Here is a 16,973-nt window from a genome sequence, read left to right on the forward strand (position 1 = left end):
ATGTTTTTAAATGGGTAAAATATAATGTATGAGGTAACTAAGGAAATCAGTTCTAATAAAATACAGTTTCTACTCACTAGTAGAAATTGGGCATTCCTGTGAGTGTGGTGACTGAAAAATTTATAGCATTATATATTTGGAAATACATTGTAAATAAAATATATATTATGTATTGAGAAAACAGTTGACTTTATTTTCTTTTCCAGGTGCGGGCCAAATTTACAGTTGATGATCATAGTCACTATTTCTTTACTCCTTGCATCCTTACCCAGTGGGTTCTTGGCTTATTAAGATACGATTTAGAAGGAGGTAAGTTTTACTTTTATGATTTCAAATTGCTTTTCTTTCTTTGGAATGCCACAGTGTATCTGTGTGTGTACGCATGAGCGTGCGTGCGTGCGTGTGTGTGTGTGTGTGTGCTAAACTGTTTATGATTGTTGCTGGTAAAATTTGATTTGGGGAAAAATAAAATTGTTAGTGATGTTTAATATGCATTTTGGAATTAGTATTTTTATTGAACAACTAGAGATAATGATGCTTAATATATTCTTTAAATAATCAAAACTTATCAATAACACATTGAATTTTACCTTTTTTCCCATTCCTTATATTTATCTGACGCCAACCTGACGGTATGCAGATTTTTATTCTCTATTTCTTTCTAGTATTATGTTGAGATAGACCACCTGCAAGTCATTTGAATTTTATTACAACTAAAGAAAATGTTGTCTTTTTTAGGATCCTCAAATCACCCACTAGATTATGTATTAGAAATCGTAGCTTATGAAGCACGGCGCTTATTTCGTGACAAAATTGTTGGTGCCAAGGAACTTCATTTATTTGACAGCATTTTAATGTCTGTGTTTCAAGGAGATTGGGGCTCGGATATATTAGACAATATGGCAGGTAATATAGTTATGGAGTTTATGTAATATATAAATGTTATAAGAATTGTAAACTTACTTTTCTTGCTAATAGCATGATTTCGTATTTCTGTGTAAATAAAACGTTTGGGTAGTCTTAATGTAAGGGGCCGTTTTTTCCTTTTGCTAGATTTCCAAATATAAATAAAATATAGTGACAATAATTGTTTTCTTGGATTCAGGCCATAGTGTTTTATATCTGCAATTCAAAATTAGGTTTCCTGAGGGATTTTTATTAATAAAGGTTTTATTTAAAGCCGTATGTGTATGAGACTTAAAGATCATTGGGAAAATCCATATTTGATTATAATTAACTTTTGCTTAAAAGTAAATCATGTCATCAGCACAGAACTTCTTATGTACTCTTGTCTACAGCTTCACCCACAGTTAGGATAAATAAAGCGTAGCTCCACTCACTCAAAGCAGCTCAGTTGCATTTGCAACTGTTATCACTTAACAGCCAGCTTGCGTTTTGCAAACTGCTGTGGGAGTAGTGCGTGTGATCTGAAAACCGTCATGGCGAAAGGACCTTTGATACAAGACCATATCATGGAAGTATTTCTTAACCGCTTTCAAGCTACACAATGAGTTTCTGTTCGGTTAGACTGTAAAGCTAGGCTTCACAAATAACGTCATGTAGCATATTCTGTGTACTGCCAGATTCGATATTGCCCCACGGCCATAATTGCATAGGCCGAAGGGGATTTTGAAGATGAGGAAGATGTGGAGATTGGCAGAGAGATTTTCGAGGTGCGACTTGAGTTTCAGAATCAGGAGATGAGTTGGAGAAGCCGGGGCAGGATGAAATGCTGAGAGAGAGCCCTGGTCGCAGCTCAAGAGTTGGCTCATTCTCAGTGAGGCTTTGTTAGTGTGACCTGTAGCTCTCCTTGCTTAGTGTGGGCACGTTTCGTTTCTTAAATGGCACCATCTTTCTCAGACTGCGAGTTGCCTGAATGGTATCTCTTCTTGCAAAGAAAGTAGCATGTTCTTTGGGCATTAGACAGTAGCAGTGTCTCCTTGGGTATCTGAATTCTCTAGAATTTGTTATCTTTCAGGGTCTCCTTTGTAGGACTCAATAAATAATAAATGCTTTTTTCCCCCTCACCGTTTTACTTTTCAAGGAAAGGTTGCATTTTTTAAAAATACAGGCTTGATAAATGTCGTATCTGGGCAAACAGTGTTTTCACATAGTGGAATAATATTAATTTGTTAAGAAAAATGTAATCTTGGAAGACTTGGAAATAAGCTAGATAACATTCTTGTGCTCAAGAAACGTGTAATCCAGGGGCAGATACAGATATGAAAGCCCTCACTTACAGTGATAACTATTGTTAGTGTGTTTAGATGCCACAAAATTTGTGCAAGTAGATGGTTAAACTGATAATTATAATAGAACATGAAGTGTTTTACAATTAATACAACTTTTCTGAATATATTCAGGATAAATGCTAGATAGTAGTGTGTAGAAGGGTTAATTTTTTTTGAGGGAGTTACTTTGAAACCTTGAAATAAAAAAATGAATTTTTTATTTTGTGATAATTGCACATTAACATACAATTGTAAGAATTCATACAGAGTATGTGTAGCTTTTACTTGGTTTCTCTTGATGGTAACATATGGCAAAATTATGGTAGAGCATCACAACCAGGGTATTGACATTGATACAGTTAATACTCAGAATATCTATCCTGCTGCCCTGCTGTAGCCATGTCCACGCCTCTGGAAACCGCCAGGCTGTTCTGTATTTAATTTGCCATTTCAAGAATCTTATTTTCACTCAGTAATTCTCTGGAGACACACAGGTTGCTGTGAGTCTCAGTACTTTGTTCCTTTCTATTGACGAGTGGGTATTCAGATGTACTACCATTTCTTGAACCATTTACCTGTTGAAGGGCATCTGGGTTATTTTCTGGTTTTGACTATTAGGAGGAAAGCTGCTATAAGCATTTCCTGTAGAGATGTTTGTGTGAACATGCACTTTTGTTTTTCTGGGATAAATGCTCAGGAGTGCAGTTGCAGGGATGTATGGTGCTCTTGTGCTTGGTTTGTAAAACACACCGCCCTGCTCTTTTCCAGAATGACTGTATCATTTTACACTCCTGTCAGCAATATGTGAGTAATCTAGTTGCTCCGCACACTTGCCTTTGCTTTTGTCACGCTGTTGTATTTTAGCCCCTCAGTAAGTGCGTGTGGGTATATCACTGTGGCTTTAATTTGCATTCTGCCAACAGCAAATGCGCTTGAGCATCTTTCATGTGCTCAGTGCTGTCTGTGAATCCTTTGAAGTGAGGTATCTCTTTCTGTGACTTGCTCATTTTCTAATTGGATGCTTTATCTTTTTTTATTAATGAGTTTTGAGAGTTCTTTATGTATTATGGATATTAGGGTTTTTTTTTTGTTAAATATGAGGCTTGCAAACGTACTCTCCCGCTCTTTTGCTTGTCTTTCCATCCTTTTCTCTCCCACAGCTAAATATTTTAATTTTATCAAGTACAACTTAGTAATTTTTTTTTTCAGGATCTTTTGGTGTCAAGTTTAAGAACTCTGTTTGGTCCTAGTTCTTGGGGATTTTCTCCTGTGTTTTTTTCTGAAAAGTTTTATGGTTTTATGTTTTAAGTCAGTGGTCCACTGTGAGTTAATGTCTGAATGGAGTGAGGCCTCGGGTCACCTTCTTTGCCGACGGATGACCACTTGCTCCAGCACTGTTTTTTGAAAAGGGAACTTTTCTTCCTCGAGCTGCTTTGCACTTTGTCAGAATAGTTGTGTGAACATATCTCTTGGTTCTCCATCAATCACATGTCTGTCCTGCCACCAGCACCACCTGTTTTCATTACTTTAGAAATCTTGAAATTGGGTAGACTGCCTTCTCCTGCTGTCCTCTTTTTTACAGTTGTTTTCACTGTTTAAGTTCCTTTACCTTTCTCTATATATTTTAGAATAATCTTATCTATAAGTAATGTTGCTAAGCTTTGGATGGAAATTGCATTAACTCTGTATATTGGTTTTGGGGAGAATTGACATCTTCATTATGTTGAGTCCTCCAGTCTGTGAACAGATATGTCTGTCCATTTATTTAGATATTCTTTGCTTTCTTTCATCAGTGTTGTGTAGTTTTCAGCACATAAGTTTTGTACATATTTTGTTAGATGAACAACTAAGATTTAAAATTTTTTGAGCGACACAGAGAGTCAGATCATGTTAAAGAATGACTGTACTGTGTGGCGAGGGGGAAGACTCTGCATAGGTTCAGAGGCGTGAGGCGTGAGGAAGCTGGTGTGCGCAGCGCGGGGCAGAGAAGGAGAATCACGCAGTCAGTGGAGCCAGGTCTGGGGGCCTCGATGGGTTTGGCTGTTTTTCCCGGCCCCGTGGGAGCGGTATGGCGCTGTGCAGTTCTTCCGTGTACTCCTCCGGGACAGCTAGTGAGGACGTACTGGACGGCCAGAGACATATCGCAGGACACAAGCCGGGAGGCCGTGCGGTAGCTGAGGTGATGACACCTGATGACGTGGGAAGACAGTGAGTTCAGTTGTCTACGTGTTTCAACGTTTGCAGGCTCTTGGAGTGTCTTTTGGGGACGTGCGTGAAGTTTATCAGCTCTGTGAGGGGAGCAGTCTTGTCTGTCTTAACTACTTCTCTCTAACAGGAAGTGCGGGGCTTAAACACAGGTGTTTAATGATGAACATTGTATGTTCATTACATGTCTGTTAAGCAGTTGGAAGTATGGGACCAGACTAGAGCTCGGGAGACTTGCCAATAGGTGACTGGGTTTTGGTATATCAGTAGTTGATAATTTAATCCACAGAATAAGGTTAAATAATTCAAGGGGAGCATTTAGGATTAAAGAATAATGGACTGAATTTAGATCCCAGGGAAAATAAGAGTAGAAGGGATACGCAGAGAACGGAGAGGGCTGGTGGTTGTGCCTTGTTGAGTATGGTCCTACAGATCTAAGGAAAAAGCTTCCAAAGCACACCAGGTCACGACGGGGGTAGTGACTGCGACGGGGATGTGGACGTGGCGGTTATGGCAGCATCCTTCCCCAGGAAGAGTTTGACTGTAGAGGTTTCTGCAGAGAGAGGGTAGTATAGGGCAAGCAGTGATGAGGGAAAGGAGAAGAACGTGAAGAAGCTGGTCCAGGCAGCTCAAACGGCCTTTGAGCGGAGCACGTGAGAGGGAGGGCACTTTATGGAGTGTGCTTTCCCAAAGGATCAGGACGGAAAGGTTCAGCAGAACGGTCAGCAGATTTTCCTTGTGTGGTCACAGGATGCTGCTGGAGATAAATAGAAGGGAAGTGGTGCGGTTTTTGTTTTCTAACTAAAATTCAGTTACTTTTTCCTTTATTTTAGACTTAGGGCTCTTGATGGTATTTATAAATCTGTGTTCTTTCTCAAGGAGAGTTTTGAGTTTGTTTTAGTTGCCAGTTCTATACGGAAATTGTGGAGAAGGGGAGGGAAGTAGGGAGAAAGCACAAGGGAGAGTAGTGAGGAGCATTCGGAGGAGGACCCTTCATTTGAGGAGAGGGGCGGGGGTCGGGCTGGAGCGGGGCCCGTCAGCTACTCTTCAGGGACAGTTTGAATTGGCAGCGTAAGGCCTTTGTTGGCTCACCGGGCACGCTGTGACATACTTTCACGTTTCTGGGGATGGTCTTATTTGGAGGACTAACTGAAAAATAATGTAACAAACAGTGTATTTCCTGGTGCTGCCATTACCAATACACATATAAAACCAAAAATACCTTTCATTTCTGCAGACAGTTTCTATGTTACATGGGGAGCCCGACACAACGCAGGAACAAGGGTGGCCCCAGGACAGCCGTTGCCGCCCCATGGAAAACCACTCGGAAAACTGAATTCTGCGGATCTCAAGGATGTTATTAGAAAGGTATAACTTTGGGGCGCCTGGGTGTCTGCCTTTGGCTCAGGGTCCGGGGATCAAGTCCCGCGTCGGGCTCCCTGCTCGGTGCAGAGTCTGCTTCTCCCTCTGACTCCCCTCGTCCCCTCCCCCTTCGCACGTGCGCGCATGTGTGATCTCACGTGTGTGCACGCTCTCTCTCTCAAATAAATAAATCTTTAAAAAAAAGAGAAAGGTATAATCTGAATCATGAGTTTGAATTGGGATTTGGTCGTGATTGTAGTCATTTAAGAAATATTTGTTGTAAGCTTTCCGAGGCAAAGATTATACGATAGACCGAGCTGGTTCTTGTGGAGTGTAGTCTGTTGTGGTAGATCTGACTAAGTGCTCCCGTACTCACACAGGTATGGGCGAGGTGGCCAAGGTACATGTCGGCAGAGTGTATCTGGTGTTGGAATTACATTATAATGAGGTTTAATATTAACTGGAAAATCATCCTAGAGCAGTGGTGTCCAAGTTCAGCGAGCATTAGAATCCCTTTGAGAACCAGGAAATACGCCACCTCCTGGGTCCCAGACTGAGCAAGTTTCAAGTTTCATTCCACATTTCTCCAGGGCTCCCAGGTGGTTGTTGATACCACTGGTTCACTGAAACTGAGGCGCACTCTCCTAGAGACGTGTTTTGTTCTTTCTTCTTTGTGAAATTAGACAATAAAGAAGGAGAAACAGTGTTATATGTATGATGATTTGCTTTGGAAGTGAGTGTGGATTTTATATCCAGAAAAGCTGGTGCTGTGCGTGGGATGGACGCTACAGAGTCTGGGTCTGTTGGAAGTTGTTAAGGCTGCAACGTCTGCTGTCCCTCACGCTGACACACAGTTGCTGGTGGGGCAGCCCGTGCGAGGGCTTTGGGTTCATTCCCCTGCAGTGCGTACCAACAAGAATTCACAAGATTAGGTTTTATGGTCTGCACACACTGATCTGAGTTGAAACAACTCGTAAAATTTGAGAGTTTTTGAAGTTTTTGTAATTAACCTGTTGTGTCTCCCTACGTTTTACCCGCCGTATCGGCAGTGTCCTACACGTGTCTGATGACCGTGAGTCTTGAACGTGTTTGGTATCACACAAGGTTTCTCGTAGAAGAGCTGGATTGCTGGTAGGCTGTGGAGCGTAAGATGACACACTGCCACTTAGCCCCTTTTCCAGAGTGCATCAGAAGTATAAGCCTTACTCTAGATAACATTTTTGTTATGTAATGGGGCATATATTAATGATAAAATATTCGTTGTGGTTTTTTAAAAGGGCCTCATTCATTATGGACGAGATAACCAGAATTTGGATATTTTACTTTTCCAAGAAGTGCTGGAGTATGTGTCTCGGATCGACAGGGTGCTGAGCTTCCCTGGAGGCTCCCTCCTCCTGGCAGGACGGAGTGGCGTGGGCCGGCGGACCATTACTTCCCTGGTCAGCCATATGCATGGAGCCGTGCTGTTTTCTCCAAAGATTTCCAGAGGCTATGAACTGAAGCAGTTCAAAAATGATCTCAAACACGTGAGTTACTCAAATCCTTTGCTTTATTTGGTTTTAAATCACAATTACTTGTTATTCTAAAAGCCTTCAGAGACCATTATGTCTCTGATATACGTCATAGTCTTTAATATGAATGATGGTTTTCCCCATGGTTATTAGAAAATTATATTTTTATGTACAGAGAGGCTATAGGTGGACCTGGAAGATAAAAGGACAGAATTTATATAGGACACGGGTGGGTGTATTGGGAAATGATCGTCTGTCTTAGCTGTGAAATCATATTAACATTTCCCCAACTGTTGGTTCATGGCCTGGATTTACCTTACAAACTATATGGCTGAAGTTTGATTTTTAATTTTGATTACAAAGAAAGAAAGAGAGAAAAAGGAGAAAAGAAAGACATTGTTTGCGTGAAGAATGGTGGGTTTTAACTGGGCCCCACACCTGTAATGGGTGCGAAGACCTCTGGTGTCACTTTCCGCGCAGGTGCTGCATCTTGCAGGGATTGAAGCCCAGCAGGTGGTTCTGCTTCTCGAGGATTACCAGTTCGTGCATCCTGCGTTTCTGGAGATGATCAATAGCCTTTTGTCTTCAGGCAAGTGAATGATTTCTATTCAAAGAAAAGAAAAGTAATAATGTTACTTTGTGTAAAATTGTGTTTCAGAGCATGTGTATAGTATGGGTTTTACTCAAGGGTCCTGTGGTTAAACATGCTTGGAGCTGGAGAATTGAGAAAGCCCATTTTTATAAAATCAGGAGATTGAAGAATTACATAAGCGTGATTATTATTATTATTTTTTAAAGATTTTATTTATTTATTTGAGGGGGAGAGAGAGCACAAGCAGTGGGAGTGGCAGAGGGAGAGGGAGACAAGCAGGCTTCCCGATGATCAGAGAGCCCGACATGGGGCTCAACCCCAGGACCCTGGGATCATGACCTGAGCCGAAGGCAGATGCTTAACTGACTGAGCCACCCAGGCGTTCCCCCAAAGTGATTAATGTAGGTGAATGTCCTGAAAAACTGGCCCTCCCATATGCTTTTGGTGGGACCATTATCTGTTACAGTCTTTTGGGAAAGTTATCAGCCAGTGTTGTTTAAAAAAAAATGTGCCATACCCTTTAATATAGCAGCTCTATTACGTGTAGGAATTTCACCTACAGAAATAATAGATTTAGTATGCAGGGAAATGCATAGTATAATTCATAATAAAAATGTGATGGAACCTCACTGTCCATCGTTAGTGGAATGGTTGAATCATGGCCTTAACACAGATATGTAAATACAGATATATTCTCAATATCTGAGGTCCATGTTTCCAAGATCGCAGTATGCTCTTGTTGTCTCTTGAGTCACCTGTTTTCATGGTTTTCTCGAGAGGATACCTGCAATTTCCTATATGTCTTCCTTTTCTGAAGAATTTGTGACATTTATTCGAATCTCTTTATGAGTCGTCACTGTTAGAATTGGTAAGAGGTAGCTTAGTTTTAAACTTGGACCAAGATTGTTTTGTTATTTAAGTACAAAGTAAACCTTGTTAAAAGCTAGTTTCCGTGATGCGCCTGTCAGACCCCGTGTTTAGTAAATGCTTGTTTTGTGTCATGTTAGGTGGGCTCTGAAATGAAATAGTCTTCTCTTCAGAATGTTACAGCTCTGGTCGAGGAACACGTGTGATTTAGAGTGGGAAGTGTCTACATTTCGTGTTCACGTGACTGCAGGCCGGGATGCTGGTTAGGCAGTCAGCAGGCCAGTCTCCGGCCCAAGTCCTGCTGAGGCAGGTGCTGGAGTGGGGCTGCTGGGGCTTGGGGCCTGCTCACAGGACCACTCCTGTCCATGTGTACGGTGTGTGTCCCTGCATATTGCTTCAGTCGTCACTAGGTGGAGGCCTGTTCCTTATGGCTGAACCTAGTCAAGCAGAGAGACAGCTTTGTGCTAGGATTTTCGTTTTGTTTTGTTTGTGAAAGCAAACATCCACATAAGCATTAATGCAGTAATTATTGTTTTTACCTTTTTACCTTAAGATAAATTGGTCTTTATTATCAAGTTGTAACTGCAAAAATCGTAAGTTAAATTTTACCATTTTTAGCAAAAAAGTATTTGAAAAATGCTTTCAGAGAAAATAGGCCTTTGTCTCTTTTTTCTATTTCAAATTCTTATTTGCTGTAGTACGTAGAGCTAGGTTTCTTTGCTACATTTAAGGAATCGAAAGTGTCTTGTTGGGGCGCCTGGGTGGCTCAGTCGTTAAGCATCTGCCTTCGGCTCGGGTCATGATCCCAGTGTCCTGGGATCGAGCCCCGCATCGGGCTCCCTGCTCGGCGGGAAGCCTGCTTCTCCCTCTCCCACTCCCCCTGCTTGTGTTCCCTCTCTCACTGTGTCTCTCTTTGTCAAATAAATAAATAAATGAAAATCTTAAAAAAAAAAAAAGTGTCTTGTTATGGCTGAAATGGAAAGACATAGAGCAGATTTGTGTGTGCATGTGTTTGGGTATGTACAAGCTTGGCAGACGAGATGTGGTCTGGCACCTCTGAGTTGGGCCTGAGGGAAGGTAGGGATGAGCCTGTGATGGGCCCTGTGTGAATGTACTGCCTTGGATGCATAGCAAAAGGGTTTTTGCTTAATCTTACTGTTTTTTGCAAACTTTAAATATATTGGCTTAATAACTGTTTATTAAACACCTGTTATGTGCCAGGCCCAGTTCTAAGTACTGGACTCATAGTTGTGAATAAGACCTAGTTCAGTGCCCCTATCAATGCTTGTGGTCTTAATCCAGTGTGATTTGCCTTTCATCATTCTGTTGCCTTGTAACAGGCCCTGGACTAGTTAGTTCTGATTTCTGCTACAGGTTCATTCATTCATTCATTCATCTAATTGTTCCAGATACTTTGCTAAGGATGGTCTAAGGTTAATATTAAACATGATCAAATATTTGACCTTTGGGAATTCAGAATCTAATTGAGCAGGAAAGGAAAATACTTCATTCATGGTTCTGTGATGTGATACATGCTGAACAGCGACATGTTTAGATGTGGGAGAGAGAAGGGGTGCTCTTCCCGGCACCTGGGAAGTCAGCACAGCAGTGTCTCCTAGGACACATGGTAATTTGGGGGGAAGGTAAAGGCCAGAGGAAGACTGTGCATATAAATTCCAGGAAGAGGGAGTATTTCATTACATTTATGGGACACAAAGACGTTCACTGAGGCTAGAATACAAGGTCTCATATGGGAGGGGTGGAGAAGAACCCGCAAGGATAGGTGGACAGCTAGATGGTCCACTGTCTTGAACATCTTGCCCAGGAGTTTGAGTTTTATCGAATGAAGGCAACAGAGGGAGATTTGTGAGTAATAGAGAGGTGATAGGGTTATGTATTTTTGGAAACAGCCTGAATAAGAGCAGACTGATACAAAAATAGAACAAGTGTTGTGGATGTAAAGTGTGTTTCAACTGGGGTAATGCGGCTAAAATTCACGAGAAGTACCGTGTCCCGTAGGTGAAGTTCCTGGACTCTATACCCAGGAAGAATTAGAGCCTTTGCTGTTGCCCCTCAAAGATGAGGCTTCGCAGGATGGTTTTTTCGGACCAGTCTTCAATTACTTTACATATAGTAAGTGACTGTATTGAATTCATCAATTCAAACTCTGGTTCATGTGAAATAAGTACCATTTAATTTGCCATATTTTCTAATTAGGTTGCAAAGGTGTCTTAAATCTTGGGTCTATTTGGTAATTTATACTTTTTTCTTTTTTACGATGCTTTTAGAAAAGCCAACCTATAGTAAAAGCATGTTAGCAAAATTTTAGCAGAAGGGGAGGATGAAAGTGTTTTCATGTTCCTTGGAATATTTACTTCACTGCTTTTGTTTCTGTGTGGTAAAACTAGTGTTCAGAACTTCCTATCTTAGAAAATTATTGAACTGGTTAGATTTTGCCAGACTCTCTAGTTTTTTCTAGCTCAGCAGCTTTCTGATCACAGAAGCGGTTTTATGTGCACTGCAGATATCTCACATTGAAGAAGTCGTTACAAGGCACTAATAATACCAGACATCACTACTACACTTAGCTCCTTTCTTTCCCTAAAAGAACATTTGTTATTGAAACAGAGAAACTGGTTAAAGAGCTACCGTCCCCTCCCTCTCCTTCCAGTTCACAAGGAAACTCTACCAGGCCTCTGAGAAACCGATCATCCCAGTGCTATTCAAAACAGTTTCAGAACATGGATAATGACGCAAACTTTCCAAACTCCCTTTCATGAAGGGAAAATAACATTGATGAAACAGGAAAAATATATTTCTCCTAAAAGAAAATTGGAGATCAATTTGCTTGTGAATATTGAAATCAAAATCCTTGAAAGAAAAATTGTAAAGTAGAATCCAGTTTCACATTTGAAAAGTAACATACAAAACAGCAATTTGGTATATGGACACTTGCCTTCCTCCTGAATTCCTTCTGGATCTTTTCTCTTAGCATGCACGCACACGCGCGTGCGCACACACACACACACAAGTATTTCTGAACAAAAATAAAAATCATAACTGTAATATTGCTTAATGGCTCCTACCATTTCATTTTAGAAAATTTTAAACTCATAAAAGCAGACCATATATAGATTTCCCCAATTATTATTGTTGTAATGTCCATGATAATTTTCTTATATTTTTTTAGGAATTCAACAAAACTTGCATATTGTCTTGATAATGGATTCTGCAAATTTAAACTTCATAATAAACTGTGAGAGTAATCCAGCTTTGCATAAGAAATGCCAGGTGTTGTGGATGGAGGGTTGGTCAGATAGCAGCATGAGGAAAGTAAGTTTAACATTTAAGTATGGAAATGAAAGAGAGCATATTTTCTTTTTGAAGTTACAGATTTTCCTGACTTTGCTTTGGTGTTTGTTATTATATTACCTTAATTGTGGCACTGATTATACATGTTTGAAAACCTCTCTCTTTTCTTTATGTTCTTATATGACATTTTAGTTGAGTGTACAACTTCATGTGCTTAAGGACTACAGAGGTACTTATTGTACTTTAAAAATTTTATTCATGTTGTTAGCTAGCCTATGATAAAAACATCGTAGCAATAATTTTAGCCATTTTTTTGAATTAAAAAAATTAAATCTTAAAAAATATCTATCATGGTGGTGCTAAGTGTTGGGAGGGGGATGTGTTTGAAGTGTGAACTCATTGAACCATCTTAACTGGAAGCCTCTGCCATTGTTTTGTTTGATAAATAATATTTTTCAGGATTATTTCTTTGAATAATATTTATATTCTCGATCATTCATGTCTTCATTTTTGTGTAAAGAAGTACAGACTATTGCCTATCATGAGTCAGAGGGAGGACTGTAATTTGAGATGAGAGTTAAGGTTTTACAGATGAGGCAATATTTTAGTTAGATTTCAGGAAGTAGATAAAGGACAGGAAAATTATTCCAGTCTTAAGAGGCCACGTGAACGAGAGGCTTCATTAAGAAGTAATTATCGGGTCTCTAATATGTGCCACTGTTCTATCTGTTGGGGTTATAGCAGAGAAAAAGCAGATGAAAGTCCCTGCCCTCATGGAGTTGACAAGGTTTTGGGGGGTCGCGGGGGGGAATGTCTTCTTCAGGGAGACCCTGAGCTGACAGCGTGCCTGGTGACTCTGAGGGTCAGCCGGAAGCCCAGTCAGCGGTTAGAGTGACTCAGAGGGAGAGCAGTTGGGGGTGTGGCGTCAGGGAAGTAAGAGGAGAGCAGTTAGGGTGGGGCTTTGTGAGCCACGCTGCGGAGTTTAGCTTTTCCTGGAAACAGGTGAGGGAGGCTTCGGAGGCTTTTGACACACCGTTCTAATGTTTCAGCGGGATTACTTTGGCTTCTGTGCTGGGAGTAGACTCTCAAAGGCAAGGGTAGAATTAGTTACAAAGCTGTTGCAGGAGTCGGTGAGAGAGAAGGGTGGTGTGCACTAGGGATGGAGGAGGAGAGGTGGTGGGAAGTGGCTGGATTCTGAATACTTTTTACTGTAGAAATAACCGAATTTGCTGACAGATTGTACTAAGATGTAAAAGGAGGTGAGGCTGGAAGGATACAGCCAAGGATGTTGGCTGAAGTCCCTGGAAGGGTGGAGTACCCGTCCACGGGGAACGGGGACTGAGAAGAGCACTTGCAGGGGAGGATGTGAGGCTTGCAGTTGTGGATGTGTTCTTGACGAGACGTCAGACCTCCGAGCTTCAGGACGCAGGAGGCATCGGGGTGTAGGAGTCTGGAGTTCAGGGGAAAGAAGGGTCAGGCATCCAGGATAAAACGCAGGGAATTGTCAGGGTATGGGTGGTATTTACAGCTCTGAGAATGAATGATGCCACCAAGGAATGAGCGTTGACTACCAGATGGAGAGGGTCAAGGACTGAAGTCTTGGGCTCTTGTTCAACATGAAGAGGTTGGCGTGAAGATGAGGGATCCGCAAAGGATACTGAGAAGGAGCTGCTGTGGGGAAATGGGAGGGAAACCGGCAGAGTGTGAAGACGAGCAAAGACTGCATTTCAGGGCCGTGGCGCAGGCAGGTGGACGGGGCCTGTGAGCTGACTGTCGGCTCTGGCAGCAGGGAGGCCAGCGTGAGGCTAAGAAAGCAGTTTTGAGTTAGCGGCTGCCAACTGGAACGTGCTCCAGAAACAGTGAGAAGGAGATTGGAGAGAGTGAATGTGGTCACCTCTTGTGAGGGGTTTTGTTGTAAAGTGGAACAGAGAAATGGATCCGTGTGGAAGGAAGTAGGTAAAAATAATACTTTTTTTTGAAGTTTTAAGGTAGGACATACTATTACACGTTTGTATGCCGTCGGGAATGCAAACAAGGAAGTAAGAACATATGAAAGGCAGGGGAACATTGTGCAGCCATGTCACGGCCTGGTGCACAAATGAGAGGACTAGGGACTGGCCTCTGCAGCAAAGCAAGCAGGGCGCAGGGGCCCAGCTCCAGGTAAGCGGGCAGGTGTGGTACCAGGGAGCGGTGGACAGGCTTCTGATTGTTTCTGTTTTCTCAGAGACAGCAAGGTGATGAGCTGAGAGAAAAGCCGAGGGGAGAGTTTGTGGGGTCCTGAAGGGATGTAAGAAGATACGCGGAAAGAGGGGAAGGCTGAGGAGAAGGGGTATGAGGGCTGGGTGGCATAGGGTTGGCATGAGCTGGCGATGGGAGAGTTGAGCGGAGGCCGTCAGCGTGCTGTGTGTTTCCCTCAGTCACTGTGCGCTCGCAAGGGCACACCTGCAGTGAGTGCTCACTTGCACTTGGCCAGGACTGGGGCTTTGTTACTCGAGTACAGCCGAGTGAGTGAGGGCTGAGGGAGTTGCAAGCTCGTGATAAGGAAGATGGTGAACGACAGTGTGGCGATTTTCAAATTCATAGATCGCAGGTCTTAGTGGAGCATGAGGTTTATTGGCCTTACGAAGGGAATGGGCTGGGGCTGCCTGGGATATTTGCAGGTGACATGATGGAATGATTTCAGTTCTTGTTAGTGACGCGGTCTCAGGGTCTGACCATGGCAGGTAGGGCGTGATTAGCTGAGGAAAAGGTGGTGGAGAAGACACCAGAAGGACAGGAGTTGAAGGAATTGAGAGGTGAAGGTATTAATCGGAATTAATAGAGTTAATACGCGATTTTATCTCTGAGGGGGAGAATGGAGGTGAAGGGGAGCGTGGGCCCATCCAGCCAGGAACGCTTTGCAGATGGAGGGTGTTGTTTTGTCATCCAGCTTCATTGAGATACACAAACTGATAAATAAAAGTTGTCTATATTTAATGTGTACAGTGTGATGTTTTGACATATGTATATCTTGTGCGATGTTTACACAATCAAGCTAATTCACATAAGGGATAGACTATTTTAAAGAAAGCAAGTTTCCTAAGAAAAAAATTTCAGTTTATTTGAAAGGATAAATTTGAAATATTCTCCCAGAGGCTCCAGGGTTTTGGCAGAAATCAGTGAAGATGTTTGAGGGAAAAACAGTATTCTCTGGTCACGAACCATGGCACTTTCAAATTCTTCATCAGTAAAGGGGTCTTTTGTGTGACATTTTGTTTAGTCTGGGAGATTCAGAAAGTGAGGCTTTGACCTGCATACCTGGACTCCTTGGGCTTCCTGTTGCAAAAATGTCTCTGTTCTGCTACTTTAATTTTCTTCCTGGGAAACTAAGAATATTTTACTTCTGTTTTTTTTTTTTTTGTATATTTTAAATGAATACTCTTATTAGATTATCATACTTTCCCTTATAATAATGATCTGTTTATGAAACTTGATCTTATTTGTGATAGTGGCAAAATCCTAGTGGTAGCTCAACAACAGTTTTTGAGATTATCAATTATAAAACTGTTAATTACCAATTGTGGAATTCCTTTCATTTACTTTTAGTTTCTTCTTATTCAGGAAACCTCAGAACCCTTACTATCCCTTTATGCCCTGATGCCAAATAAAGCTTTTCATTTTTCTTATTGTGTGATTTTAAATGGCATTTGTGATTATTTTCTAATTCAATCCAAACTGTGATCTGTGATCTCCTTCATTTCATATGGTCTAATCATTTTTCAAGTGAGGTGTTGTCAGTAATTTGCAATCAATTAATGGTTGATGTGTGTCAAAAATCTTGTCTAGGAAATACTCTAGAATATTAGAATTCTAAAAATTCTGAAGATGGATATATTCATTATTTCTCTTACTCTGGTAAGAAATCTAGAAGAAAAGTGTTCTTTTTATTTTTAACCTTTGATATTGGATTTATTTAAACTTTTTGCTGTTGAGTTGAGGTTTGAAGACATGCTCTTCCTGTTTTAGATACCTGAAATGTTATTCAGTGAAACAGATGGCGAAGAAAAATACAGTGACAAAAAAAGGAAAGAAGAAAAGAAAAAAAACTCAGGTAGTATTTTGATGAAATTGACTTTGTGAAATAATTGCCATTTTTTGGTGTCATAGATTCCTTAAAGATTCACAGTGATTATGAATTTGAATAATGACAAACTAGCACAAAGTCTTCTCTTTTTTTTTTTTTAAAGATTTATTTATTTGTTTGCGGGGGGAGGGGCAGAGGGAGAGGGAGAGAGAATCCCAAGCAGACTCTGCGCTGAGTGTGGAGCCTGATGCGGGGCTCGATCCCAGGACCCTGAGGTCATGACCTGAGCTGAAACCAAGAGTTGGGCGCTTTTAACTGACTGTGCCACGCAGGTGCCTCCTAACAAAGATTTCTTTGGATGAAAACTAAACTAAAGCTCTCTGTATTTATAAACTCATGTTTATGTCATTTTCTACAGGACCTAACTCATTATCTATTGTTTACATTTAAGAAGTTGAACAATTATATTCTTGACCCGGATGATCAGATGTTCTACTTACATTGTCTGGGGTCTTTGGCTAGAAGGCTAAGCTTCTCTATTAGTTTTCACTTTTCACTTAGCTACGTCACAGCATGCAACTCACACATGAAAAAGTTTTATGGTGTTCTTTGAGTGTGGACACAATATTTTCTTAATTATACTCTCATTATTTTTTCCAGTTCCAAATTAATTTTGAATGTGGTCTTTTTTTTTTTTTTTAGTATCATAGCACATTCATTCATTTATTTATCTAACCATCTAGTCACCAAATAGTTGTTGAACTTGTTTTACCTTAGGTACTGGGCTGGATACTAGAGATGACTTAGGAGCTCCTACTGCACTAAAGAAT

At 41.1% G+C, this 16,973-nt stretch overlaps 1 protein-coding gene across 4 annotated transcripts in view; it reads left to right on the top strand.

The window, feature by feature from the left end:
- Positions 1–16,973, top strand: part of DYNC2H1 (dynein cytoplasmic 2 heavy chain 1) — a 376,065-nt gene that overhangs the window by 79,604 nt on the left and 279,488 nt on the right. For all 4 annotated transcript variants that reach the window (XM_025893740.2, XM_025893745.2, XM_073903659.1 and 1 more), the window contains exons 46-53: positions 207–309; positions 739–906; positions 5,674–5,804; positions 7,076–7,324; positions 7,790–7,898; positions 10,788–10,901; positions 11,959–12,101; positions 16,086–16,170. In XM_025893740.2, coding sequence (XP_025749525.1) covers positions 207–309; positions 739–906; positions 5,674–5,804; positions 7,076–7,324; positions 7,790–7,898; positions 10,788–10,901; positions 11,959–12,101; positions 16,086–16,170 — 1,102 coding nt within the window. The remainder of the gene's footprint in view (positions 1–206; positions 310–738; positions 907–5,673; positions 5,805–7,075; positions 7,325–7,789; positions 7,899–10,787; positions 10,902–11,958; positions 12,102–16,085; positions 16,171–16,973) is intronic.

Source organism: Callorhinus ursinus, unplaced genomic scaffold (genome assembly GCF_003265705.2).
Source record: "Callorhinus ursinus isolate GAN/ISIS: 27379988/994484 unplaced genomic scaffold, GSC_fseal_2.0 scaffold19, whole genome shotgun sequence".
In the NCBI taxonomy this organism is placed as follows: domain Eukaryota; kingdom Metazoa; phylum Chordata; class Mammalia; order Carnivora; family Otariidae; genus Callorhinus; species Callorhinus ursinus.